General features: G+C 34.9%; 1 protein-coding gene and 1 pseudogene across 4 annotated transcripts in view; both read left to right on the top strand.

Annotated features, from left to right (window-relative positions):
• The window catches only part of SCLT1 (sodium channel and clathrin linker 1), a 268,143-nt gene that overhangs the window by 117,177 nt on the left and 125,856 nt on the right, over positions 1-25,110 (top strand). For all 4 annotated transcript variants that reach the window (XR_016393194.1, XR_016393195.1, XM_022556932.2 and 1 more), the window contains exons 10-12: positions 10,065-10,155; positions 12,968-13,059; positions 22,403-22,580. Coding sequence is in view for 2 of the 4 variants with exons in the window: in XM_022556932.2 (XP_022412640.1) it covers positions 10,065-10,155; positions 12,968-13,059; positions 22,403-22,580 (361 nt within the window). In the remaining 2 variants the exon portion in view is untranslated. The remainder of the gene's footprint in view (positions 1-10,064; positions 10,156-12,967; positions 13,060-22,402; positions 22,581-25,110) is intronic.
• Positions 15,928-16,021, top strand: LOC149749091 (U6 spliceosomal RNA; annotated as a pseudogene).

The raw sequence follows: 25,110 nt of genomic DNA on the forward strand, positions 1-25,110 counted from the left end.
ATTGGAAGGAGAAAAAATTAAAATAAGCTTTTTTCCAGTTTTCCTGCTTACTATCAGTTTCCTAAAAGCAGAAGTGATCTTAAAAATTCAGAACTTTGTCTAAAATTGTTTGGAGATTTTCTAAACTTTTTAAGCACAGATGATTGGCTTTACTTTATTGGATACTTACAGAAGAACTTACTAAAGGAGCTAGTGTATGCATTTTTCTTTTATTTTGAATTTTAAAATTTAGAATATGTATCAAATCCATAAAAACTACTTTTATTTCTCTCAAAATATTATCACTTTTCATTGTATGAAAGAAATATTGTACACATTTCTAGAGTTCTCTTGATATGAGCCTGCAAAAACAGACAAAACTTTACTTAAAATGGACTCAGATCTCAAAAAAAAGGTATTAATAATTAAAGCAGTTTAATTTCTGTACAAGTTAATGCTATAATTTAAATATGTATTATATAAACTACATTTAATTATATCCTCTGTTTTATGTTATATCTGGTTATACTTTGCTTAACAGAGCAAATCTTTGCTTTTTAAAGATCAAATCTCTTTAATATTATAAGTGATGAAAATTACATTAAAGAAAAATCTCAGAAATTTTAAATTCTTTGACATGGAAGCATACCTGGAAATGAAAAATGTGTTTTTTAAAACATTCATTTGTAGGAATATAAGTATTCTTATTATTTATCAAGTTTTTTTAATTTAATTTTATTTATTTTTTAAACAGCAGGTTCTTATTAGTCATCTACTTTATACATATTAGTGTATATATGTCAATCCCAATCTCCCAATTCATCCCAGCACCACCACCCCTCCCCGGCCACTTTCCCCTCTTGGTGTCCAATACATTTTGCTCTACATCTGTGTCTCTATTTCTGCCTTGCAAACTGGTTCATCTGTACCATTTTTCTAGATTCCACATATATATGTTAATAGACGATATTTGTTTTTCTCTTTCTGACTTACTTCACTCTGTATGACAGTCTCTAGATCCATCCACGTCTCAACAGATGACTCAATTTCATTCCTTTTTATGGCTGAGTAATATTCCATTGTATATATGTACCACATCTTCTTTATCCATTTGTCTGTCGATGGGCATTTAGGTTGCTTCCATGACCTGGCTACTGTAAATAGTGCTGCAATGAACATTGGGGTGCATGTGTCCTTTTGAATTATGGTTTTCTCTGGGTATATGCCCAGTGGTGGGATTGCTGGGTCATATGGTAATTCTATTTTTAGTTTTTTAAGGAACCTTCATACTGTTCTCCCTAGTGGCTGTATCAATTTACATTCCCACCAACACTGCAAGAGGGTTCCCTTTTCTCCACACCCTCTCCAGCATTTGTTGTTTGTAGATTTTCTGATGATGCCCATTCTAACTGGTGTGAGGTGGTAACCTCAATGTAGTTTTGATTTGCATTTCTCTAATAATTAGTGCTGTTGAGAAGCTTTTCACGTGCCTCTTGGCAATCTGTATGTGTTCTTTGGAGAAATGTCTATTTAGGTCTTCTGCCCATTTTTTGATTGAGTTGTTTGTTTTTTAATACTGAGCTGCATGAGCTGTTTATATGTTTTGGAGATTAATGCTTTGTCTGTTGATTCGTTTGCAAATATTTACTCCCATACTGAGGGTTGTCTGTTCGTCTTGTTTGTAGTTTCCTTTGCTGTGCAAAAGCTTTAAAGTTTCATTAGGTCCCATTTGTTTATTTTTATTATTATTTCCATTTCCCTAGGAGGTGGATCAAAAAAGAACTTGCTGTGATTTGTGTCAAAGAGTGTTCTTCCTATGTTTTCCTCTAAGAGTTTTATATTGTCTGGTCTTACATTTTGGTCTTTAATCCATTTTGAGTTTATTTTTGTGTATGATGTTAGGGAGTGTTCTAGTTTCATTCTTTTACATATAGCTGCCCAGTTTTCCTAGCACCACTATTGAAAAGAGTGACTTTTCTCCATTGTATATCCTTGCCTCCTTTGTCATAGATTAGTTGACCATAGGTGCGTGGGTTTATCTCTGGGCTTTCTGTCCTGTTCCATTGATCTATATTTCTGTTTTTGTACCAGTACCATATTGTCTTGATTACTGTAGCTTTGTAGTATAGTCTGAAGTCAGGGAGTCTGATTCCTCCAGCTCCGTTTTTTTCCCTCAAGACTGCTTTGGCTATTTGGGGTCTTTTGTGTCTCCATACAAATTTTAAGATATTTTGTTCTAGTTCTGTAAAAACTGCTACTTGTAATTTGATAGCGATTGTGTTGAATCTGTAGATTGCCTTGGGTAGTATAGTCATTTTCACAATGTTGCTTCTTCCAAATTAAGAACATGGTATGTCTCTCCATCTGTTTGTCTCATCTTTGATTTCTTTCATCAGTGTCTTACAGTTTTCTGAGTACAGGTCTTTTAACTCCTTAGGTAGGTTTATTCCTAGGTATTTTATTCTTTTTGTTACAATGGTGAATGGGATTGTTTCCTTAATTTCTCTTGCTGATCTTTCGTTTTTAGTGTATAGGAATGCAAGAGATTTCTGTGCATTAATTTTGTATCCTGCAACTTTACAGAATTCATTGATTAGCTCTAGTAGTTTTCTGTTGCCATCTTTAGGATTCTGTCTGTATCGTATCATGTCGTCTGCAAAGAGTGACAGTTTTACTTCTTCTTTTCCAATTTGTATTCCTTTTATTTCTTTTTCTTTTCTGATTGCTAGGACTTCCAAAACTATGTTGAATAATAGCAGTGAGAGTGGACATCCTTGTCTTTTTCCTGATCTTAGAGGAAATGCTTTCAGTTTTTCACCATTGAGAATGATGCTTGCTGTGGATTTGTCGTATATGACCTTTATTATGGTGAGGTAGTTTCCCTCTATGCCCACTTTCTGGAGAGTTTTTATCATAAATGGGTGTTGAATTTTGTCAAAAGCTTTTTCTGCATCTATTGAGATGATCATATGGTTTTTATCCTTCAGTTTGTTAATATGGTGTATCACATTGATTGATTTGTATATATTGAAGAATCCTTGCATCCCTGGGATAAATCCCACTTGATCATGGTGTATGAGCCTTTTAATGTGTTGTTGGATTCTGTTTGCTAGTGTTTTGTTGAGTATTTTTGCATCTATATTCATCAGTGTTTTGGGTCTGTAATTTTCTTTTTTTGTAATATCTCTGTCTGGTTTTGGTATCAGGGTGATGGTGGCCTCAGAATGAGTTTGGGAGTGTTCTTTCGTCTACAATTTTTCGGAAGAGTTTGAGGAGGATAAGTGTTAGCTCTTCTCTTAATGTTTGATAGAATTCACCTGTGAAGCCATCTGGTCCTGGACTTTTGTTTGTTGGAAGATTTTTAGTCACAGTTTCAATTTCATTACTAGTGATTAGTCTGTTCATATTTTCTATTTCCTCCTGGTTCAGTCTTGGAAGATTATACCTTGCTAAGAATTTGTCCATTTCTTCCAGGTTGTCCATTTTATTGGCATAGAGTTGCTTGTAGTAGTCTCTTATGATGATCTGTTTTCTGCGGTGTCCACTGTAACTTCTCCTTTTCATTTCTGATTTTATTGATTTGAGTCCTCTCTCTTTTTCTTATGAGTCTAACTAAAGGTTTATCGATTTTGTTTATCTTCTCAAAAAAACAGATTTTAACTTTATTGATCTTCGCTATTGTTTACTTTATTTCTATTTCATTTATTTCTGCTCTGATCTTAATGATTTCTTTCCTTCTACTAACTTTGGGTTTTGTTTGTTCTTCTTTCTCTAGTTCCTTTAGGTGTAAGGTTAGGTTGTTTATTTGAGACTTTTCTTGTTTCTTGAGGTAGGATTATATTGCTATAAACTTTCCTTTTAGAACTCCTTTTGCTGTATCCCATAGGTTTTGATGGTCGTGTTTTCTTTGTTATTTGTCTCTAGGTATTTTTTGATTTCCTCTTTGATTTCTTCAGTGATCTCTTGGTTATTCAGTAACGTATTGTTTAGCCTCAATGTGTTTGTGTTTTTTACTTTTTTTCCCTGTAATTCTAATCTCATAGCGTTGTGGTCACAAAAGATGCTTGATATGATTTCAGGTTTCTTAAATTTACTGAGGAGGCTTGATTTGTGACCCAAGATGTAATCTATCCTGGAGAATGTTCCATGTGCAGTTGAGAAGAAAGTGTAATCTGTTTTTGGATGGAATGTCATATAGATGTCAATTAAATCTATCTTCTCTATTATGTCATTTAAAGCTTGTGTCCCTAGTTAATTTTCTGTCTGGATGATCTGTCCACTGGTGTAAGTGAGGTGTTAAAGTCCCCCACTTTTATTGTGTTACTGTCAATTTCCTTTTTTATAGCTGTTAGCAGTGGCCTTATATATTGAGGTGCTCCTATGTTGGGTGCATATGTATTTATAATTGTTATATCTTCTTCTTGAATTGATCCTCTGATCATTATGTAGTGTCCTTCCTTGTCTCGTAACATTCTTTATTTTAAAGTCTATTTTATCTGAGATTAGTATTGCTACTCCAGCTTTCTTTTGATTTCCATTAGCATGGAATATCTTTTTCCATCCCCTCACTTTCAGTCTGTATGTGTCCCTAGGTCTGAAGTGGGTCTTTTGTAGACAGCATATATATGGGTCTTGTTTTCGTATCTATTCAGCAAGCCTGTGTCTTTTGGTTGGAGCATTTAATCCATTCATGTTTAAGGTAATTTTCAATATGTATGTTCCTATTACCATTTTCTTAGCTGTTATGGGTTTGTTTTTGTACGGTCTTTTCTTCTCTTGTGTTTCCCACTTAGAGAATTTCCTTTAGCATTTGTTGTAGAGCTGGTTTGGTGTGGCTGAATTCTCTTAAGCCTTTGCTTCTCTGTAAAGCTTTTGATTTCTCTGTCAAATCTGAAAGAGATCCTTGCCGGGTAGAGTAATCTTGGTTGTAGGTTCTTCCCTTTCATCACTTTAAATACATTGTGCCACTCCCTTCTGGCTTGTAGAGTTTCTGCTGAGAAATCAGCTGTTAACCTTATGGGAGTTCCCTTGTATGTTGTCATTTTTCCATTATTGCTTTCAGTAATTTTTCTTTGTCTTTAATTTTTGTCAGTTTGATTACTATGTGTCTCAGCGTGTTTCTGTTTGGGTTTATATTGCCTGGGATTCTCTGTGCTTCCTGGGCTTGGGTGACTGTTTCCTTTCCCATGTTAGGGAAGTTTTCAACTATAATCTGTTCAAATATTTTCTCAGGTCCTTTCTCTCTCTCTTCTCCTTCTGGGACCCCTGTAATGCGAATGTTGTTGCATTTAATGTTGTCCCAGAGGTCTCTTAGGCTGTCTTCATTTCTTTTCATTCTTTTTTCTTTATTCTGTTCCGTGGTAGTGAATTCCACCAATCTGTCTTCTAGGTCACTTATCCATTCTTCTGCCTCAGTTATTCTGCTATTGATTCCTTCTAGTATAGATTTCATTTCAGTTATTGTATTGTTCATCTCTGTTTGTTTGTCTTTTAGTTCTTTTAAGTGCTTGTTCTTTAATTCTTCTAGGTCTTTGTTAAACATTTCTTGCATCTTCTCGATCTTTGCCTCCATTCTTTTTCCAAGGTCCTGGATCATCTTCACTATCATTATTCTGAATTCTTTTGCAGGAAGGTTGCCTATCTCCACTTCATTTAGTTGTTTTTCTGGGGTTTAATCTTATTCCTTCATCTGGTACATAGTCCTCTGCCTTTTCATTTTGTCTGTCTTTTGGTGAATGTGGTTTTCCTTCCACAGGCTGCAGAATTGTAGTTCTTCTTGCTTCTGCTGTCTGCCCTCTGGTATATGAGGCTATCTATCAAATTTTTTTAATGAAAACAGGTTTTGACCTTTATAACAGTATTATGTACATAAGCACACATATGTCTAAAACATTTCCACGTAAGATAGTATAAATATATAGTTATTAAAGTTCCTTCATAAAATAAAATTAGAATTATTTTTGTTGACAACTTTAAAAATTTTACAAGTTTGAATATTTGAAATGACTCACAAGACTTCACAGAGCATACTCCCATAAGGCTTCTATTTACAGGCAAAGTATGTTGTGCAGTAAGAAAAAGAGCATAGGGAAGCATAGGAGGACATCCAGACACAAGTACTCTATGGTCTTTCTGCATACAAAGACATTCTTTGTCTCCTGGTTGAATCACCAAGATGTGTACAATGAATCTTGGCTTCAGGAAAGCTTAGAGAAAGTTTTTTGCCCCTCTGTTCACATAGTCCAGCCTGGCTTTCTAACCAGTTATACCAGGTGAAAGCCATTAGTAAGCAGATCCTGTGTGAGCATTACCAGAGAAGATTCAGACTCTAAGCAGCACACCATAAATCTCACTTTTCATTTTTTGGCCCAGAGTCAAGGCCAGATATTCAGGCATCCCCCAAGCTTTCTCAATCCAGCTGTAAATTTATGCAATACCACACCATTCCTGACAACTCAAAATCTAAAAAGAAGCAAGATTATGATGATAGCTTACATTTGTGAAAACTATGATAAAGTTTATAAAGTAATGTAATATGCATTAGCTTATTTGAACTTTATGATAATTCTGTGAGCTGTACAGGAAAATTGTTTTTATCTCCAGTTTATGGCTGCAATTCTGAGCCTTAGAGAAGTTAAGTGATTGGCTCAGTTCACATGGCCTTCTGTGGTGGTAGAGCCAGGTGTAGGAGGATACAGCTTTTATTCTAGAATATGTTTCAGTATTTCATGCTAGAAGTAGATATAAGGAACTATTTATTTCTTTTCTATCTTGTGGAACAATGTAGGAATAAATAAGTATATATAAAACTACTGCATATTTTCCCCCAAAACATAGTTCTTTGTGTGTTTTAGGGAATGTAATATAATAACTTAAGTGCTTTCAGAATATTCTTCTTTTTAATAACTTATAAAAAACAAGTGTTAAGACCAGTGCCTGAATTTCTTATTTCTTATGTAGGAGAGAGATTCTGTTTCAAATGAAAGATTCTGTTTCAAACAAGATATATTTTGAAGAATTGTTCACAAAATTATTATTTTAGGATTTCCGCACATGAATAAAAAATTGGATATGTAAGATCTAAGCAAAGTACGAAGACATAGTTATACCCATGACTTTCTGTCTCTCTCTTTTCCTCTTGTGCTTTCTTTCATTCACTTATGATGTATTTACTTGTCTACTATATGCCAGGTACTGCGCTATCCCTGAGGATTTAAAATTTAATAAAATGTGATCCTTGCCTTTAATGATCTTACATTCCATATTATTTTTCATAAACTCACAGTTCCATGAGATGAGTATCTGTTAAAAATGTATAAAGTATTATGAATCATGGGGGCTGGTATTATAAGGTCTTTTGCCTAAGAGAAGTTAGAGAAGACTTCAAATGAGATTTTTGAGGTTAGTCTTTAAGATTGTTGAGGAATTTATCAGAAAAAGCAGAAGGAGGCTAGTCAAGTCAAACATGTGAAAAAAATAGGCAAGGCTGTGTTTCAGAAACAGGGAGTTAGTCGTCTGTTATACCAGGAATATAAATTACATGAGGGGAATTAGCAAGAGATGAGACTCTTTGAAGCCAGATGATGACTAACTATATGCCACACTGAGGAGTGTTGATTATATTCCCAAAGAAGTGGGGAATCCAGAAATCATTAATAAATAAGGATTTTTATCACCAGTGGGCTTCCCTGGTGGCACAGTGGTTAAGAATCCACCTTCCAATGCAGGGGACACAGGTTTGAGCCCTTGTCCAAGAAGATCCCACATGCTGTGGAGCAACTAAGCCCATGAGCTACAGCTGCTCAGCCTGCACTCTAGAGCCCGTGAGCCACAACTACGGAGCCCGCGCGCCTAGAGTCCATGCTCCGCAACAAGAGAAGCCACCGCAATGAGAAGCCCGCGCACTGCAACGAAGAGTAGCCTCCATTCACCGCAACTAGAGAAAGCTCACATGTAGCAGCGAAGTCCCATTGCAGCCAAAAAATAAATTGTTTTTAAAAAAAGAATTTTTTTATCATCAGATAACTTTTTTTTTTTTTCCAGGTAGGATGCATTATAGAGGATGAATTAAAGAGGATACCAGCAGTAAAGAGATCAGTTTGGAATCTATTGGAATAATCCTGGGAAATAATGATGAGGCCAGTGGTTGGGCCATGGAAGTGGAAATGGATTACACAACTGAGGGACAATTTAGAAGTAGAATCGTTAGGCAGATTAGATAGAAATCAGAAAACCATCTACTATAGAGTTTTTGTTTGGGCAGATTATCTTCTCCACTTCCCTGTTGTTTGAGATGAGACCACTGAGACAGTCTTGTGGTCAAGTGAATTGCATTAAGCTATATCACTGGTTAGTGACAGAACTGGGTTCCTGACCCTAGGATTCTCCCATATTGCACCTCATTCCCACTGTGGCTCTAACAATTTTTTTCTTTAATCATGCTCTGATCTTACATTTGTTTACACTTAACAGTGCACTTTAATGTACATTATCTATTTTGAGGTTTTCAGCAACCCCATGACATAAGTAGAATAAGCATTATTATCCTCTTTCTCAAGGCAAGAAAGCCAAGTCAGAGTGGGTGCTATGCTTATTCAGAAGTTGCTCAGTTTTGTCATTACTATATAAAATCTTACTCCTTAAGTTTTTCTTTTTAGAATATATGGAATTTTATAACTGGTAGATTTGTTGATTGATTCATGTAGTAGATGCACTCCTGAAATTGTCTCTAAGCTTAGATTTTACATGCATTCGTGTAAGGTGGTTTTGGAGTTGTTTTTGTTTTTGTTTTGTCATTTGGTGAATCATTTTGCAAGTAGAAAAAATTAATGTCTAATAAACTCAGATTTTTATAAATTGGATTCATTTAAAGCAAAGCATATTCTTAAGTGCTTAATCTTATGAAATATTATTGGTATCACTTTTTCTGGTAGACAGTATATCATAGAGGATTTGGTTTAAATATCAATTTCATTCTTGTTTGTGAATCCTTGGGCAAGTTGGCAAACCTGTCACCCTCACTCTCTTGACTTCAGTTTGATATAATAATAGTACTTATTTACAGGTATTGTGTTAAGTGAAACGATGTCTACAAAGCGTTTAGGACAGTTCCTGGAACCTAATAACTACCTGATACATTTTAGCTATTAGATTTTTATTTCCTGTTGTTTTTATGCTAACCAATTATGGAATTATAAATATTGTTAGAGTCAAAAGTAGTGAAGTAACATTTGCTGTGAGTTTTGCATCAAATAATTTCTTTAGGTTCAACAGCACTAATATGATTTATATTTATAATACATACATAAAATATAATTAGGAAACAAGTATGGGCAGTTCCTACACTAAAGTACCTTCCTTCCTAAAACTGTATGTTTTTTTTCCCGTAATCCACATGTTCTGTATTTACACGTAGTATTTAATTGGTATAATATTAAAACTCTTTTTTTCTGTTTCAGAAAGTCTTATTTTTTTATTCTAAAATCGTTTTCTATGGGGAGTCAAGAAGATATTGAAACTTATTTGATAGTATTAGAACATTCAAAAACTTGTCCTTTTTGTCCTTTGCAGCTTCAGTCTCAGAAGAAAGTAAATATTAGACCATCTTGTGACAAATGTTTCAGTTCATTATGTTAAGTGATTATATAATACATACTTCTGGTGTTTAAGGAATGATCAAGGTGTTGAAACTTAGGTTCATTTTCATAGAAAGGCCAATCAGCGATATTTCACTAACTCTGTTCAGGAAATTTTAGACATAACTATATTCTACTTAATGCACTGACATTCTTGTTAGGTAATTTATCAAGATGATAAAGTTCTTCATGAAATCTATTGAATTATTTGAGTATAAAGCATAATTTATCCAAATAAAGTATTAATGATTCCCACTTTGTACTCATCCCTGCAGCTATATTTTTTCTTCTTCACACTCTTTGACATAAAGGGATCTTTCAGTATTTATCCCTTACATTCATTTTTAGGTGTATCGTGGCTGGTACTGATTTTGCTAAATTTAGATTTCTAATTTAAAAAATTTGTATGGTCTATGAAAACAGTGTTTGTTGATTTACTTTGCACTTTAGGCAAGCCAAGTTAGATCTGAGAGTTGCAGCAGCAAAAGTGGAAGAGTTAACTAAAGTGACGGAAGATCTTCAAGGACAGATGCAAAAGAAGGTATCTTCCTTTTTCTAAGACAACTGGATGCAGATGTCTGTAGCTTTGTTTTCTATGTATTTTATTGTTGATCTGTTTTGGATTAGGTGTTAAAGAGGATTGCTGGAAAATTAATTAATCATTTTATTGTCCTCAAAATATGAAATATGAAATTAGGAAGCTAAATTGTAACATTGGAAATAACTTTATTTCTATTCACTGTACCCTAAGTCAATAAACATCACAATATCATAATCATCCCTAAACACGTCATTACTGAAATGCATGTTAATGTAAGATCAAGTTTTAGTTAGTTGGTTATATGTAGATGGAAAAGGAGTATTTAATACTACGTTTTGTTTAATACTACATTTTGTGTTATTGGCATAAAAGACTGGTTCTTTTCACATGTAATGGGGAAGTTTCAAGAGGGTGTCAAGGAAAGGTCAGGCTTTAGATTTAGATGGATCTAATTATTAAAGCTGGAAATCACAGGGGAATCTGTAAGAGAACAAAGCCACAAAGAGGATGAGCCCTACCTCTGCCCAAATCTTGACGGATCCTCAAATTATGCAGGCACAGTGAGTTCCCTGGGAGCCTAGTTAGAAGAGCAACAGTGGAAAGAAATAGGAACTCATCACAGATGCCAGCTGCTGTACACTGTAGGGGACACACTTCAGAGTTTGAGTCTAGGTAAGATAATTGACTAACTGAACAAAAAAAGCTAATAATCTTCGAAAAAACAAAACAGAATCCAGAGAAACTGTGATTCGTTATCTTTATTTCCAGTTTTCAATCAAAACTTACTAGACACTAAAGTATGATTGGTGGGGGAGGGGGAGGAAGAAGAAGTTGATAGAAACTCATTTTCATTGAGTTTGGATTTAGCTGTTGGATTTAGCGGGCAAAGAAAGGCTTCAAATAAGCTATTATAAACATGTTCACGGAATTAAAGAAAATCTATTTTTAAATTAGAGTAAAATAAGATTTTAGTGAAGGAATGGATAGAGAATGTTTGAGAGCTAGAAAATAATTTTAAAAATAGAAATTCTAGAGTTTAAAAGTACAGCAACCCAAATAAAAATTTCATTAGATGGGCTCAAAAATTAATTGGAATGAGCAGAAGAAATAATCAATGAACTTTAAAACAGATCAATAGAAATTTTCCTGTTCAAAGAATAGAGTTTAAAAGATGAAAGAAAAATGAACAGGACCTCAGAAATCTGTGGAACAATATGAAGCAAGCCAATCGAAGTGTAATTGGAATTGCAGAAGTAGGGGGCAGAAAAGATGTTTAAAGAAATAATGACTGAAAACTTCCAAAATTTGGTGGAAAACATTAGCAAATCCAAGAAACTCAGTGAACCCTTAGTACAATAAACACAAAGAAAATCACTTTAAACACATCATGACAACACTGACAGCCAATTATAAAGAGAAAACTTGAAAGCACCAACAGAAAAATGATATGAACAGGGAACAGAGATAAGAATAAAGGCTGACCTCTCATCAAAAAATTGTGGAAGCAGAAAACACTGAAGCAATATATTTGAAGTGCTGACGGAAAAAAATGCTCATTAAGAATTCTGTGTCCAGGAACTTCCCTGGTGGCACAGTGGTCAAGAACCCGCCTGCCAGTGGAGGGGACACAGGTTCAGTCTTTGGTCCAGGAAGATCCCACATGCTGCAGAGCAACTCAGCCCGTGTGCCACAACTACTGAGCCTGTGCTCTAGAGCCCGAGCCACAACTACTGAGCCCACACCCTGGAGCCCGTGCGCCACAACTACTGAGCCCACACGCCACCACTGCTGAAGCCTGCATGCTCCAGGGCCTGAGAGCCACAACCACTGAGCCCATGCTCTGCAACTGCTGAAGCCCACGTGCCTAGAGCCTGTGCTCCACAACAAGAGAAGCCACCACAATGAGAAGCCCATGCACTGCAACAAAGAGTAGCCCCTGCTCACTGCAACTGGAGAAAGCCTGCGTGCAGCAACGAAGATCCAACGCAGCCAAAGATAGATAGATAGATAGATAAATAAATAAATAATTGTATGTCCAGTGGAACTGTACTTCAAAAATGAGGGCAAAATAAAGGCATTTTCAGGTAAAGAAAAACTGGGAAATTTTGTCGCTTAGTAGAGCTGTCCTTCAAAAACTGTTGAAGGAAATTCTTTAGACTGAAAGGAAATGACACCAGGTGACAACTCAGATATAGGAAGAAATTAAGAGCAACAGGAGTTGTAAATATGAAATAATACATGTACATAATTTATGTTTTCTTTTCTCTTGTCAATACCTTAAAAGACTTGACTGGATTTATAAAGTATGCACATATACTATATGACAACAAAGGCACTAAAACCTAGGATGTTTCATGGTAATAAATCCACTGTAGCAAGGTTTTTTTGAGATGATACAAATAAAACCTATTAATTTATTTTAAAGCGTCACTATTTAAAGTAGAAATATCCTATGAGTATAACGGAATGCAGCATAACCTAGCTAAGAGAACATATTCTGAGGGCAGATTATCTGCAACAAATCCCTGCATTTTTTTAGACTTGTGCTATAGAAATAGTTGGAATATTGATAGAAATCCATATGCAGTGGCTGTTTTGATTATTGTTTTACTAATACAGAATTGATAGTGAGGTTCTCCTCCCCCTTTTTTAATATGCATGGTTTGTTTCCAAAGTGATATTGCTTTAAACTTAAATAAGAAATTCTAGCAATATAATAACTTTACAGAGTGAGCTGTTTTCTTTATGCTGTTTAATGATGTATTGAATTTTTACAAACTAAAAGTAAACATCCAGTTTCTTTATTTTCTAGGAGGAGTATATGGTGTCTGCCCAAGGAAGAGAGGAAGCATCAGATAGGCGCTTACAGCAATTACAATCTAGTATAAAACAATCAGAAACAAGGTAAACTGCTGAATACATCTAGCTTTGTCTATAAGCTTCAAAAGTTATTCCACATTAGAGTTTGTTTATGATTTATGATATCGTCTAGAATATATATTTTATAAATGCTAAACAAACTATAATCATAGGTTTAAAATCTGGTTTGCTGGACATTATTAAAAAAATCATATTCAAAAGATTGAACATGTGTTTTGAACATATACTGAAAGATCATTTTTGTCTTTGCCTTTTCTCAAAAACAGTAATAGTCAAGTTTAGTTAATCCCAAAGTCAGAAATGTTCTTTTCATCTTAAAGCAGAAAAAAAAATAGCGAAGTTGGGTAAAAATTATATAGAAAAATCATTTCTTACTGAGAAATACTTGAGAAATCGTTATAGATGTTTTTCCTGGAGTCTTATGGAACAAAAATTTTCAGTTACCTTTGAAGGTCTGAGCTACTTGTTAAGTATATTCTGTAACTTTGTCTTTAATTGCTGTCTTAATGCAGATGTTCATTCTAGAATTTTTTGTTGTTGTTTTCTAGCCCTTGTTGGATATTCCCTTAAGGAACTTGAAGATTGTCATTTGTAATCTATTAAAGATGCAGTGACTACAGCACATAAAATCATATTATGGTTTATAGCTGAAAAATCTACTCTGTATGATTGGAATCTGTTACACTCAGAAATAGTCTACTGATCTGAGGACATCAAAAATTGAGATCTCAGTTCTAGTCACAGATCCATGGCTAATACTGTTTGTTCAGAAAAAAATTAGTGTCTTTGAGCTTCTGTTTCTTTTCTCCAAAATGCTAATAAAACTAATTTCTTTGCTCACAGTGGGTTCAGAACTAATTGATTTTAACTGCTAACTTGAGATTCTGATGGAAGATGTTCTAATTTTTAAGTGCTAGGGTTTTTTGGGTTTTGTTTTGCATTTTTCTAAACTTTTCAACAGTTGAATGATTATTTGACTGCTTTCTTGAACTTTTTTGTTAACCTTAGAGAAAAGTCTGTGGTTGTAGTTTTTTCATTTGTTATTTTAGTAGCATTATGTGCTACGAAAATAAATGCTAGAGACTTGAAATAGTGAAATCTGAATATGTAAATTTCAGTTCCTTTGATTCTGATAGTATTTCATAAGGAATCAAGTTGTTCATAGATGCTTTAAGTTGTCTTTTTACTACTGAAGGCTCTGAGATTTTTGTTGTTTTTTTTCTGCTTTTAATATAAAGTTATAATATAACCTAACTAAAAGCTTCCTAAAAAGAGATTACTGCATACGTAAGAAAATCTAAGGATATTTTTTAAAGTTCAGTATTCAGCTAGCTGCCTTTGAGAAGAAAATTTTTACATTGGCTGTCTTTTGGAGCTATTAAATTAATGTTGTTTCTATTATGATTTTAAAAAGTTATATTTTAAAGTTAAAAAAACTCTTGTATTTTTATATAAGAGAAAGCAGAACTATTAGTGTAGTTGATATATGTCTATAAGCAATGTTCAGCCAGTGTTTTAAGTGTGAATATGTCCTGTTTAATGGAACTACCAGCTATGGAAAAGCTATGTTTTTAATGGTCATCTTTGTTCCATAAACTCAAAGACACTTTGGCCTCCGTAAATACTTACTATTTGAGTTACTAAAATTATATTTATTATTTATTTATAAAATTATTATTTGTGATCCTTTCAGATGCCACAAACACCTAAGAAGCATAAATCATTTTCTCCCATCTTCCAAAAAAAGGCCTCTGCCTCCCTGCTTTTTACATGATTCACGGGTACTGGGAATTATCTCCAGGGAACGCCAGTTCTCTGGGGAAGACTGCTGATTTGTATATGCTCTGTTGAATAAGGTCAGAGTGAAATGAATAGAATTGCTTTAAACTACCTCTTTATATTTTTTAATTTGGTGTTTCTTTCAAAGTAAGAATATGCCAATAAGACTAATAATTCGAACCATTGTTCTTTCCTTGTTGTGATTTGTTGTCTCCACCTCCCCGCTCCCATTTTAACGGATACCATTCTCCCTCAGCTTCCTGAGTACACATGGAAGGTACATTTTTTTAAGGCATTGTTTAGAAATATCTTTATCCTACCTTTAAAGGTGATAGTTTGGGTGAGTAATGAATCCTAGGTTGGAAATCCTAGGTTTTAAATCATTTTTCCTTAAAACGTTGACATTTTCCTCATATTATCTAGCTTCCAGCTACAGAAAAAAAAATTCCTTTGTCATTCAAAATTCCTGCTTTGTGTGTTTGACCTGTTACCCCACCCCCGTGGACCCCGTCCCAGCGACTTGTGGGATCATCCACCCACGACCTCCACAGTTAATATTCTACAATTGCAGATGTGCACATTTAGTAAGAATTCATCTTCACTCATTTTACTGGGGACATTTCAATATAGAAATTCATGTTCTTCACTTCTGGCAATATTTTCGGGATTTTCTGTGGAATAATTTTTTTTCTCTGTTTTTTCATTTTTTCTTTTAACATAATATTAGCTGGATATTGGATCTAATGGATTGATTCCCTAATTTTCCTGTTTTTTCTCTCCCATTTTCCATTTCTTCATTTATTTTCTCCTTTCTTGGGGGTTCCTTTAAATTTTCTTCTAACTAACCGTTTGTTGAATATTTTATTTTAGCTATCATAAATTTTTTAAAGAGCTATTTCTTATCCTCTGAATGTTTCTTTTTCTATAGTATCTTAGTATAAATGTTATATCATCTCTTAGTAAAATATATTAAAATATTTTTAAGGTTTTATTCTGCCATCTGCATTGTCTCTGATTTCTCTAACATTCCTTTTTTCTTTGTGCCTGTCTGTCTTCCTTCCAAAGGCTTGATGATCCTTTCTACCCATTGATATTTAAAAATAAGACACCACAGTGCCTGCTTCACCAGCACATATACTAAAAACTGGAATATACAAAGAAAATTAGCATGACCCACACTCAAATCCATGAAACATTCCATGTTTTTAAAAATCAAATTTGCAGATACAGAGAACAGATTGATGGTTGCCAGAGGCAGGGAGTGGGGAGGGGTGGGTGAAATAGATGAAGGTGGTCAAAAGGTGCATACTTCCAGCTATAAAAGAAATGAATCACGGGGATGTAATATACAGCATGGTGACAGTAGTTAATAATACAGTATTATATATTTGAAAGTTGCTAAGAGAATAGATCTTAAAAGTTCTCATCACAAGAAAAAAAATTGTAATTGTATATATGTGGTGATATCAACTTGACTTATTGTGGTGATTATTTCAAAATATATGCAAATACTGAATTATTATGTTTACACCTGAAACTAATACACAATTGTCCCTCAGTATCCACTGGGTTTTGGATCCAAGACCCCTGTGGATACCAAAATCCGTGGATGTTCAAGTCCCTTATATAAAATGATACAGTGTTTGTATATAACGTGTGCACATCCTCCTGTATACTTTTTTTTTTTTGGCGGTACGCGGGCTTCTCACTGTTGTGGCCTCTCCCGTTGGGGAGCACAGACTCCGGACCCGCAGGCTCAGCGGCCATGGCTCATGGGCCCAGCTGCTCCGCGGCATGTGGGATCTTCCCAGACCAGGGCACGAACCCATGTCCCCTACATCGGCAGGCGGACTCTCAACCACTGCGCCTCCAGGGAAGCCCCTCCTCCTGTATACTTTAAATCATGTCTAGATTACTAATACAATATAAATGCTATGTAAATAGTTGCCGGTGCACAGCAAATTTAAGTTTTACTTTTCGGAAATTTTTTTTTAATATTTTCATTCTGGTTGATTGAATCCTGTAATGTGGAAACCACAGATATGGGGGTTGACTGTAATGTTGTATGTCAATTATATCTCAATTTTTTTAAAAAGTAAGACACCAAAAAGTAGACAGGTAGGTAGGTATGCATAGGTGGGCTTATAGTCTGGCAAACTTACTATATTATGTTTAGGCAGTGAGCTGGCTTTTTCCTTGGGCAGTCCCCAGACATCAGAATCTGAGGGTGCTGTTTCTTGAGCCAATTTCTCCAGAGTAGGATCCATCAGTCTTTTGACGTGGGCTGGGAATGGAAGTGCACAAGCCTGAGTGTATTCCAAAACCTGAAGAAAGAGTCTGGCAGGTGATAATGTTCAATATGCAAACTTTCCTTCAGTACTCTGGGTTTTGTTATGTTTTCTCACCACCAACTTAACTTGAAATGACAGCGCCTTGCTATATAGTTATAGATAGATACATAGATCTGAATTGTAATTTAGGTGGAAGTTTCTTTTTTTTTTCCTCATTGGGGTATAGTCACTTTACAATGTTGTTTTAGTTTCTCCTGTATGAATCAGCTATATGTATACATATATTCCCTCTCTTGGACCTCCCTCCCACCCCACCCCCAATCCCACCCATCTAGGTCACCACAGAGCACTAAGCTGAGCTCCCTGCACAATACAGCAGGTTCCCACTAGTTATCTGTTTTACACATAGTAGTGTTTATATGTCAATCCCAATCTCCCAGTTCATCCATCCCCCTCTTCCCCCCACCATGTCCACACGTCCATTCTCTACATCTGTGTCTCTATTCCTGCCCTGCAAATAGGTTCATCTGTACCATTTTCTAGATTCCACATGTATGAGTTAATATATGATATTTGTGTTTTCTCTTTCTGACTTAATTCACTCTGTATGACAGACTCTAGGTCCATCCACATCTCTCCAAATGACCCAGTTTTGTTCCTTTTTATGACTGAGTAATATTCCACTGTATATATATGTACCACATCTTCTTTATCCATTCATCTATCAATGAACATTTAGGTTGTTTCCATGACCTGGCTTTTGTAAATAGTGTTGCAATGAACATTCGGGTGCATGTGCCTTTTTGAATTATGGTTTTCTCAGGGTATATGCCCAGTAGTGGGATTGCTGGGCCATATGGTAGTTCTAGTTTTGGTTTTTTAAGGAACCTCCATACTGTTTTCCACAGTGGTTGTATTAATTTACATTCCCACCAACAGTGCAAGAGGGTTCCTTCCCTTTTCTCCACTCCCTCTCCAGCCTGTATTGTATGTAGATTTTTTGATGATGGCCATTCTGACCGGTGTGAGGTGATACCTCATTGTAGTTTTGATCTGCATTTCTCTAATAATTAGTGATGTTGAGCGTTTTTTCATGTGCCTCTTGGCTACCTGTACGTCTTCTTTGGAGAAATGTCTATTTAGGTCTTCTGCCCGTTTTTTGATTGGGTTGTTTGTTTTTTTGATATTGAGCTGCATGAGTTGTTTGTATGCTTTGGAGATTAATCCCTTGTCAGCTGCTTCATTTGCAAATATTGTCTCCCATTCTGAGGGTTGTCTTTTCATCTCGTTTATGGTTTTCTTTGCTGTGCAAAAGCTTTTAAGTTTCATTAGGTCCCATTTGTTTATTTTTGTTTTTATTTTCTACTCTAGGAGGTAGGTGAAAAAAGATCTTGCTGTGACTTATGTCAAAGAATGTTCTTCCCTGTTTTCCTGTGAGCGTTTTATAGTGTCTGGTCTTACATTTAGGTCTTTATTTCATTTTGAGTTTATTTTTGTGTGTGGTGTTAGGGAGTGTTCTAGTTTTATTCTTTTACATGTAACTGTCCAGTTTCCCAGCACCACTTATTGAAGAGACTGTCTTTTCTCCATTGTATATTCTTGCCTCCTTTGTCATAGATTAGGAGACCATAGGTGCGTGGGTTTATCTCTGGGCTTTCTATCCTGTTCCATTGATCTATATTTCTGTTTTTGTGCCAGTACCATGCTGTTTTGATTACTTTGGCTTTGTATAGCTTTGTGTAGCTTCTGGCTTCAGTATAGCCTGAAGTCAGGGAGCCTGATCCCTCCAGCTCCGTTTTTCTTTCTCAAGATTGCTTTGGCTATTTGGGGTCTTTTGTGTTTCCATACAAATTGTAAAATCTTTTGTTCTAGTTCGGTGAAAAATGCTGTTGGTAATTTGATAGGGATTGCATTGAATCTGTAGATTGCCTTGGGTGGTATAGTCATTTTCACACTGTTGATTCTTCCAATCTAAGAACATGGTATATCTCTCCATCTGTTTGTGTCATCTTTGCTTTCTTTCATCAGTATCCTATAGTTTTCTGAGTACATGTCCTTTACCTCCTTAGATAGGTTTATTCCTAGGTATTTTATTTTTTTGTTGTTGCAATGGTAAATGGGAGTGTTTCCTTAATTTCTCTTTCAGATTTTTCTTCATTAGTGTATAGGAATGCAAGAGTTTTCTGTGCATTAATTTTGTATCCTGCAACTTTACCAAATTCATCTATTAGCTCTAGTAGTTTTCTGGTGGCATCTTTAGGATTTTCTATCTATAGTATCATGTCATCTGCAAACAGTGACATTTTTAATTCTTCTTTTCCAATTTGGATTCCTTTTATTTCTTTTCCTTCTCTGATTGCCGTGGCTAGGAGTTCCAAGACTGCATTGAATAATAGTGGCGAGAGTGGACGTCCTTAGGTGGAAGTTTCTATTTGGCAGTATAGCATATTTGTTAAGAACACTGACTCTGGACCCAAACTGACTAAGTTCAAACTCCAGCTTCACCAGTAACTAGATCAATAACCTTGAGCACATTGCTTACCCTTTTTGTTCTTCCATTTCTCTATCTATAAAATAAATATAATGATTTAACCTACTTCATAATTTATATGATATAATCTCATATCCTACCTCATAGGCTAATGCTATAACCTATTTCATAGCATCATTGAAGATGTTGAAGATTATGTTTTCTTTAACATATGTAAAGTACCTAGCACAAAGAATGTTCTTACAGGTGTTTGCTATTATCATTGTTGTTACTATTATTATAGAGCGGGAATTTGGCCCAATTTTAGTAAGTTGAAAGAAAGGATTCATATAAGATTTGGCTGTAGAGGATATAGAAGTGCTTTATGAGAATAATAACAGGCGTAGTACATCTTTTATGTTATAAAATTATGGAAACCTTTAAATTATGAAGCGATGATCTGAATCTACTTTCCTATAACTCCACCCCTAACACCAGTGTGACTTTTCAGAGCCACATGGTTGCTGTGGCTGATGGACTGTTAAATACATGTAAATCCTTTAGTTGCAAGGCTTTTTCTGACATGTGTGGGTGTGAAGCCTGGAGGTGAGTGTCAGAGTGCCTTGACTGAAGATTGGAATTCACAGAGTCCTAAACAAAGCTTGCCCTGTCGAGACACATGGACTCTTGGGAGATGAAGATGGCATAAACCCTTCATGAGTCCACCTCCTCTGCCTGGCCCCCAAGAGGCTATGGTGAAGTGAATGGGTGAACTGTGCTAGTAAAGTGCCAGATGTCCTGTACCTCTGTGGGAGAGGTAGAGATTGCTTCATCTTCTACCACAGTGCTTTAACCAAAGTAAGATGGAGTGGAGCATGTCATGACGTAAATCATTACAGTATGAGAGGACTGTATTCCATTAGAAAGCAGAGACCTGCAGATTTTGATTAAAGCCTAGTAATGTGTTATTTTAGAAAATACCTTGAAGAGTAAATGACCTAGAACAAAGGTATCAAGAAAGGAAAGATGAAGATTTGTTTTCAATTTAAAATAAAGGTGTTAGTGGAGAATATTAACAACTGTAAACAAAAGGAAAGCAGGAATGACAATATTAATATTACATAAGGTAGGGTTTAATGGGAAAAACAGTAAATAGAATAAAGAGGGACCTTATGTAATGAAAAAATAAATCACCATTTTGAAAGAGGTACAACATTAATAAACCTAAATATGGCAAATAATAGGAGAGCTAAATGTGTGATGCAAAAGCTGGGAAATGCAAGGGTGACAATGAAAATACAGTTACGTTCATTATGGCTTCTCATGCCACCACTTAGAAAAGAAATGCCTGGAAAAAAACAAAGAAACATGTGTAATGCAAGGGAAGAACTGTCTTACCAGAACATATCAGAACATATTATAAAGCCACTATAATCAAGTTAATATGACTTGGGCCTAGACTAAACAAATAGATCAGTGAATCGTGACAATTGGTAAGTAAATCATGACATTTGCACATTTTAGATATAAGGGGTTATTTCAATTCATCAGTTACTAATGGTACTCATACAACTGGCTATCAATCTGGAAGAAAGTTAAATTGGACTCCTGTCTTATAGCACATTCAGAAGTAAATTCCAGATTGATTGAAGATTTACAGGTAAAAATATTAAAGTCATAACATTTTTTTGAGGAAATCTAGGAGCTTACATTAACCATCTATGGATAAACGAGATCATCTTTATAAAAACTGAAATCCCAGATGTTGAAAAAAATAGTCAAATTTAGCTGTATTCAAGTGAGCATTTTTAGTGTAATAAAGATTTCCTAAATAGAGTCAATAGGCCACAACAAAAAAGTAGATTTGGGAAAAAATATTTGCAGTGTACAGAACAGACTGAGGGTTAAATATCTTAATATTCAAAAAGTTCTTATAAAAGAACAAGCAAAGTTAATAAGCCATCAGGAAAAAGTAGGCAAAGGATATGAGGAGGAAATTGAAAGACAATTCACATAGCTAGCAAACTTTTAAAATATGCCTAAACTCTCCAGTAATTAGGGAGATACAAATTAACAGTGAATACAAATTAACAGTGAGGAGAAGTTGCATCCGTCAGATTAGGAAAGGAAAGAGTTTCTGGATGTATTGCTTGAAGGGATTTTTACAAGGTGTTATTGAATAAAAAAAGCAAGTGCAGAAAAGGGTATATACTATGATCTTAATTTTTATAACATGAAAAATTGTGTTTAAAAACCTGTGGATTGATGTGTATATACTGTGTATGTATATTTATGTGTATATGTGTGTGTATATAAAAATCATATGATTTTGTGAACATGGAGAAAAATATTCAAAGATATACATTAGTAAGTTAACAAGGGTTACCTGGGTAGAGAGTAGTAAAGGGGAGCCAAGTAAAAACCTAAAAGACAAAAAGACCATATAAATAGAAAGAACAACTTATTCTTTAAGGATTTGCTTTATAACACTGTCATGTAACTGTATAAGACAGTATGAGTTAACATAAGTAGGAAAGTGTAGAAAATGTAACATAATCAGAGTCATAATATCTAGGCTCAGTCTAAGTCCCACTGCTCATTATTCATATGACCTTAATTAAATGTTTAAGCTCTCTGGTTCTGTTTGTTATTCTTTTAAATGGAAATAATGAAACCTACTTTACAGAACTTTTCTGTGAATCAAATGAGAAGATACATGTGAAAGTAACTGGAATAATGCCTGTCCTGTAATAGATACTCTGTAAATCTCCTATCTCCCTCCTTTTTGAAAATATTTAACTTTCTCAACATTACTATTAATTTTTAGGTTATGTGTGACAATCCAAGAAGCTACCCAATTAAGAGCAGAAAAAATACATTTGGAAAAACAGACCAGAGACTTACAAGCAAAGTGCTATGAATTAGAAAATGAGAAATACGAAGCTATTGTAAGAGCCAGAAATAGCATGCAACTCCTAGAAGAAGCTAACCTTCAAAAAAATCAGGTAAGAAAACTAGTAACCATGTTTATAAATAATAATAAATAGATAGTAAATAAAATAATGAAATACTGAACATTCCCCCATATGACCTGATAGTAAGGGACTCAGTAACTACAGAATTAATGCGTAAAAATGAAATTGCTCACCATTAATAGGCATACTATTGATACATTCTTGATGTTAAGACTTAACATCATAAAATATGATAAAATGTCAACCCTCTCCTAAAACTTCCATTAGATGTTTTTTATGTCGCCAATCCTTGTGTAACTAATCTTCATCCCCTGTAGTCTTATACTTTTTTAAAAAAAATCTGTTAATGTACTTACCGCAGTATGTATACTCTATATTTTAGTCACTTGAATCAGATGAATCTTATTAATCTTTATTTCGCCTTCATTACTTACACAATTACTCTAATAGAGCAGAAGCTTAATTGACAGGAATTAAATTAACTATAAAGATTTATTAACAGGAGCCTTCATGTCACTGCTCCTTTTTTTTTAACCCTCTAATAATTGAGATTACTATGCTACCACATATCACATCTTTTACCACTTTCATTTAATGGTATTTAGTTTATAGAAGTCACAAAATAGTTTTGTGGGTTTTTTTTACATCTTTATTGGAGTATGATTGCTTTACAATGGTGTGTTAGTTTCTGCTTTATAACAAAGTGAATCAGTTATACATATACATATGTTCCCATATCTCTTCCCTCTTGTGTCTCCCACCCTCCCTATCCCACCCCTCTAGGTGGTCACAAAGCACCGAGCTGATCTCCCTGTGCTGTGCGGCTGCTTCCCACTAGCTATCTGTTTTGTGTTTGGTAGTGTATATATGTCCATGCCACTCTCTCACTTTGTCACAGCTTACCGTTCCCCCTCCCCATATCCTCAAGTCCATTCTCTAGTAGGTCTTTGTCTTTATTCCTGTCTTACCCCTAGGTTCTTCATGACATTTTTTTTTTAAATTCCATATATATGTGTTAGTATACAGTATTTGTCTTTCTCTTTCTGACTTACGTCACTCTGTATGACAGACTCTAGGTCAATCCACCTCATTACAAATAGCTCAATTTCGTTTCTTTTTATTGCTGAGTAATATTCCATTGTATATATGTGCCACATCTTCTTTATCCATTCATCCGATGATGGACACTTAGGTTGTTTCCATCTCCTGGCTATTGGAAATAGAGCTGCAATGAACATTTTGGTACATGACTCTTTTTGAATTATGGTTTTCTCAGGGTATATGCCCAGTAGGGGGATTGCTGGGTCGTATGGTAGTTCTATTTGCAGTTTTTTAAGGAACCTCCATACTGTTTTCCATAGTGGCTGTACCAATTCACATTCCCACCAGCAGTGCAAGAGGGTTCCCTTTTCTCCACACCCTCTCCAGCATTTATTGTTGTAGATTTTTTGATGATGGCCATTCTGACCGGTGTGAGGTGACACCTCATTGTAGTTTTGATTTGCATTTCTGTAATGATTAGTGATGTTTTTAATGTTGCTGGCTCCCTTACGAAGCAATCATTAAATTATTATTTCATTTAATCAATATTTATTGAATTCATAGTGTATACATTGTACTCCACTGGGACATATGGGGATTACAAAGGAAATACTTTGTTTTATTTATGTTTTCTTTTTTACATGATAGATGGTTTTCCAAGAGAACTATTAAAAATAAAACAAGCTATAAGTTGCATGGTAAGAAGCTACTCAGAAATAAAAAAGAAACAATTATCCAAATCTAAGCTCTGGGGAATGCTAAGGTGCTTTTTATACCTTTCAGATACTATTCCCTTCTGTGATCTTGTAGAATGGATGAAAGGCACAAAATACATAATATGCTTGGGAATTCGTCTAAACTCCTAAGTTAAGTAGAGAAATTAAGAACAGGGCAGAATTGTTTCTCTCTCTCCTCCAAAGCCTATGAGCATTCTTAACATCAGGTCATAAAGATGAATATTTTGTGTGGAGCACAATGGACAGAGAAGGTAGTAGTAATAATACTTATTCCTGTTCCTTAAGTCTTCTCATCCAAGTCTCAAGTCCACAAATTGGACTTGAACCGTAAATTGCCTGTTTATGGCTACAGTATTAAGTTCCCTCTTGACTTATTGCTTAATTGCCAGAGGGTTCCCACCTTCAGTTGCTTGTTCCAAGATGTTCTCTTAACCAATCATACAAACAGGTAGGAAGCACAACCTTACCATAGTTTCTTATGAAACTTCCCTTTTCCCTGTTGTCCCATTCTCCATGACAAGATTGTTATATCAAAACAGCTATTACTTCTCCCTAGCTTACCTATTTAAGTAGGAGGAAATTTATTAAACAACAAAAACAGAGATAGGAATGTGTATGGTATCTTTGCAAGATAGTGGGATCAGAACACGGAGCTGCTTACTCTATAATGATATTTATTAAAAAAAGAAAAAAAGATTCATTCAAACCTAAAATTGGAGGAGTTCCACGCTCAGGAAGATATTTGAACTAGACATGTAAACTTGGGACTTTTCAGCATATAA

Source organism: Delphinapterus leucas, chromosome 5 (genome assembly GCF_059928025.1).
Source record: "Delphinapterus leucas isolate spDelLeu-1000000601 "Yukka" chromosome 5, BTC_Dleu_Yukka2, whole genome shotgun sequence".
Taxonomy (NCBI): domain Eukaryota; kingdom Metazoa; phylum Chordata; class Mammalia; order Artiodactyla; family Monodontidae; genus Delphinapterus; species Delphinapterus leucas.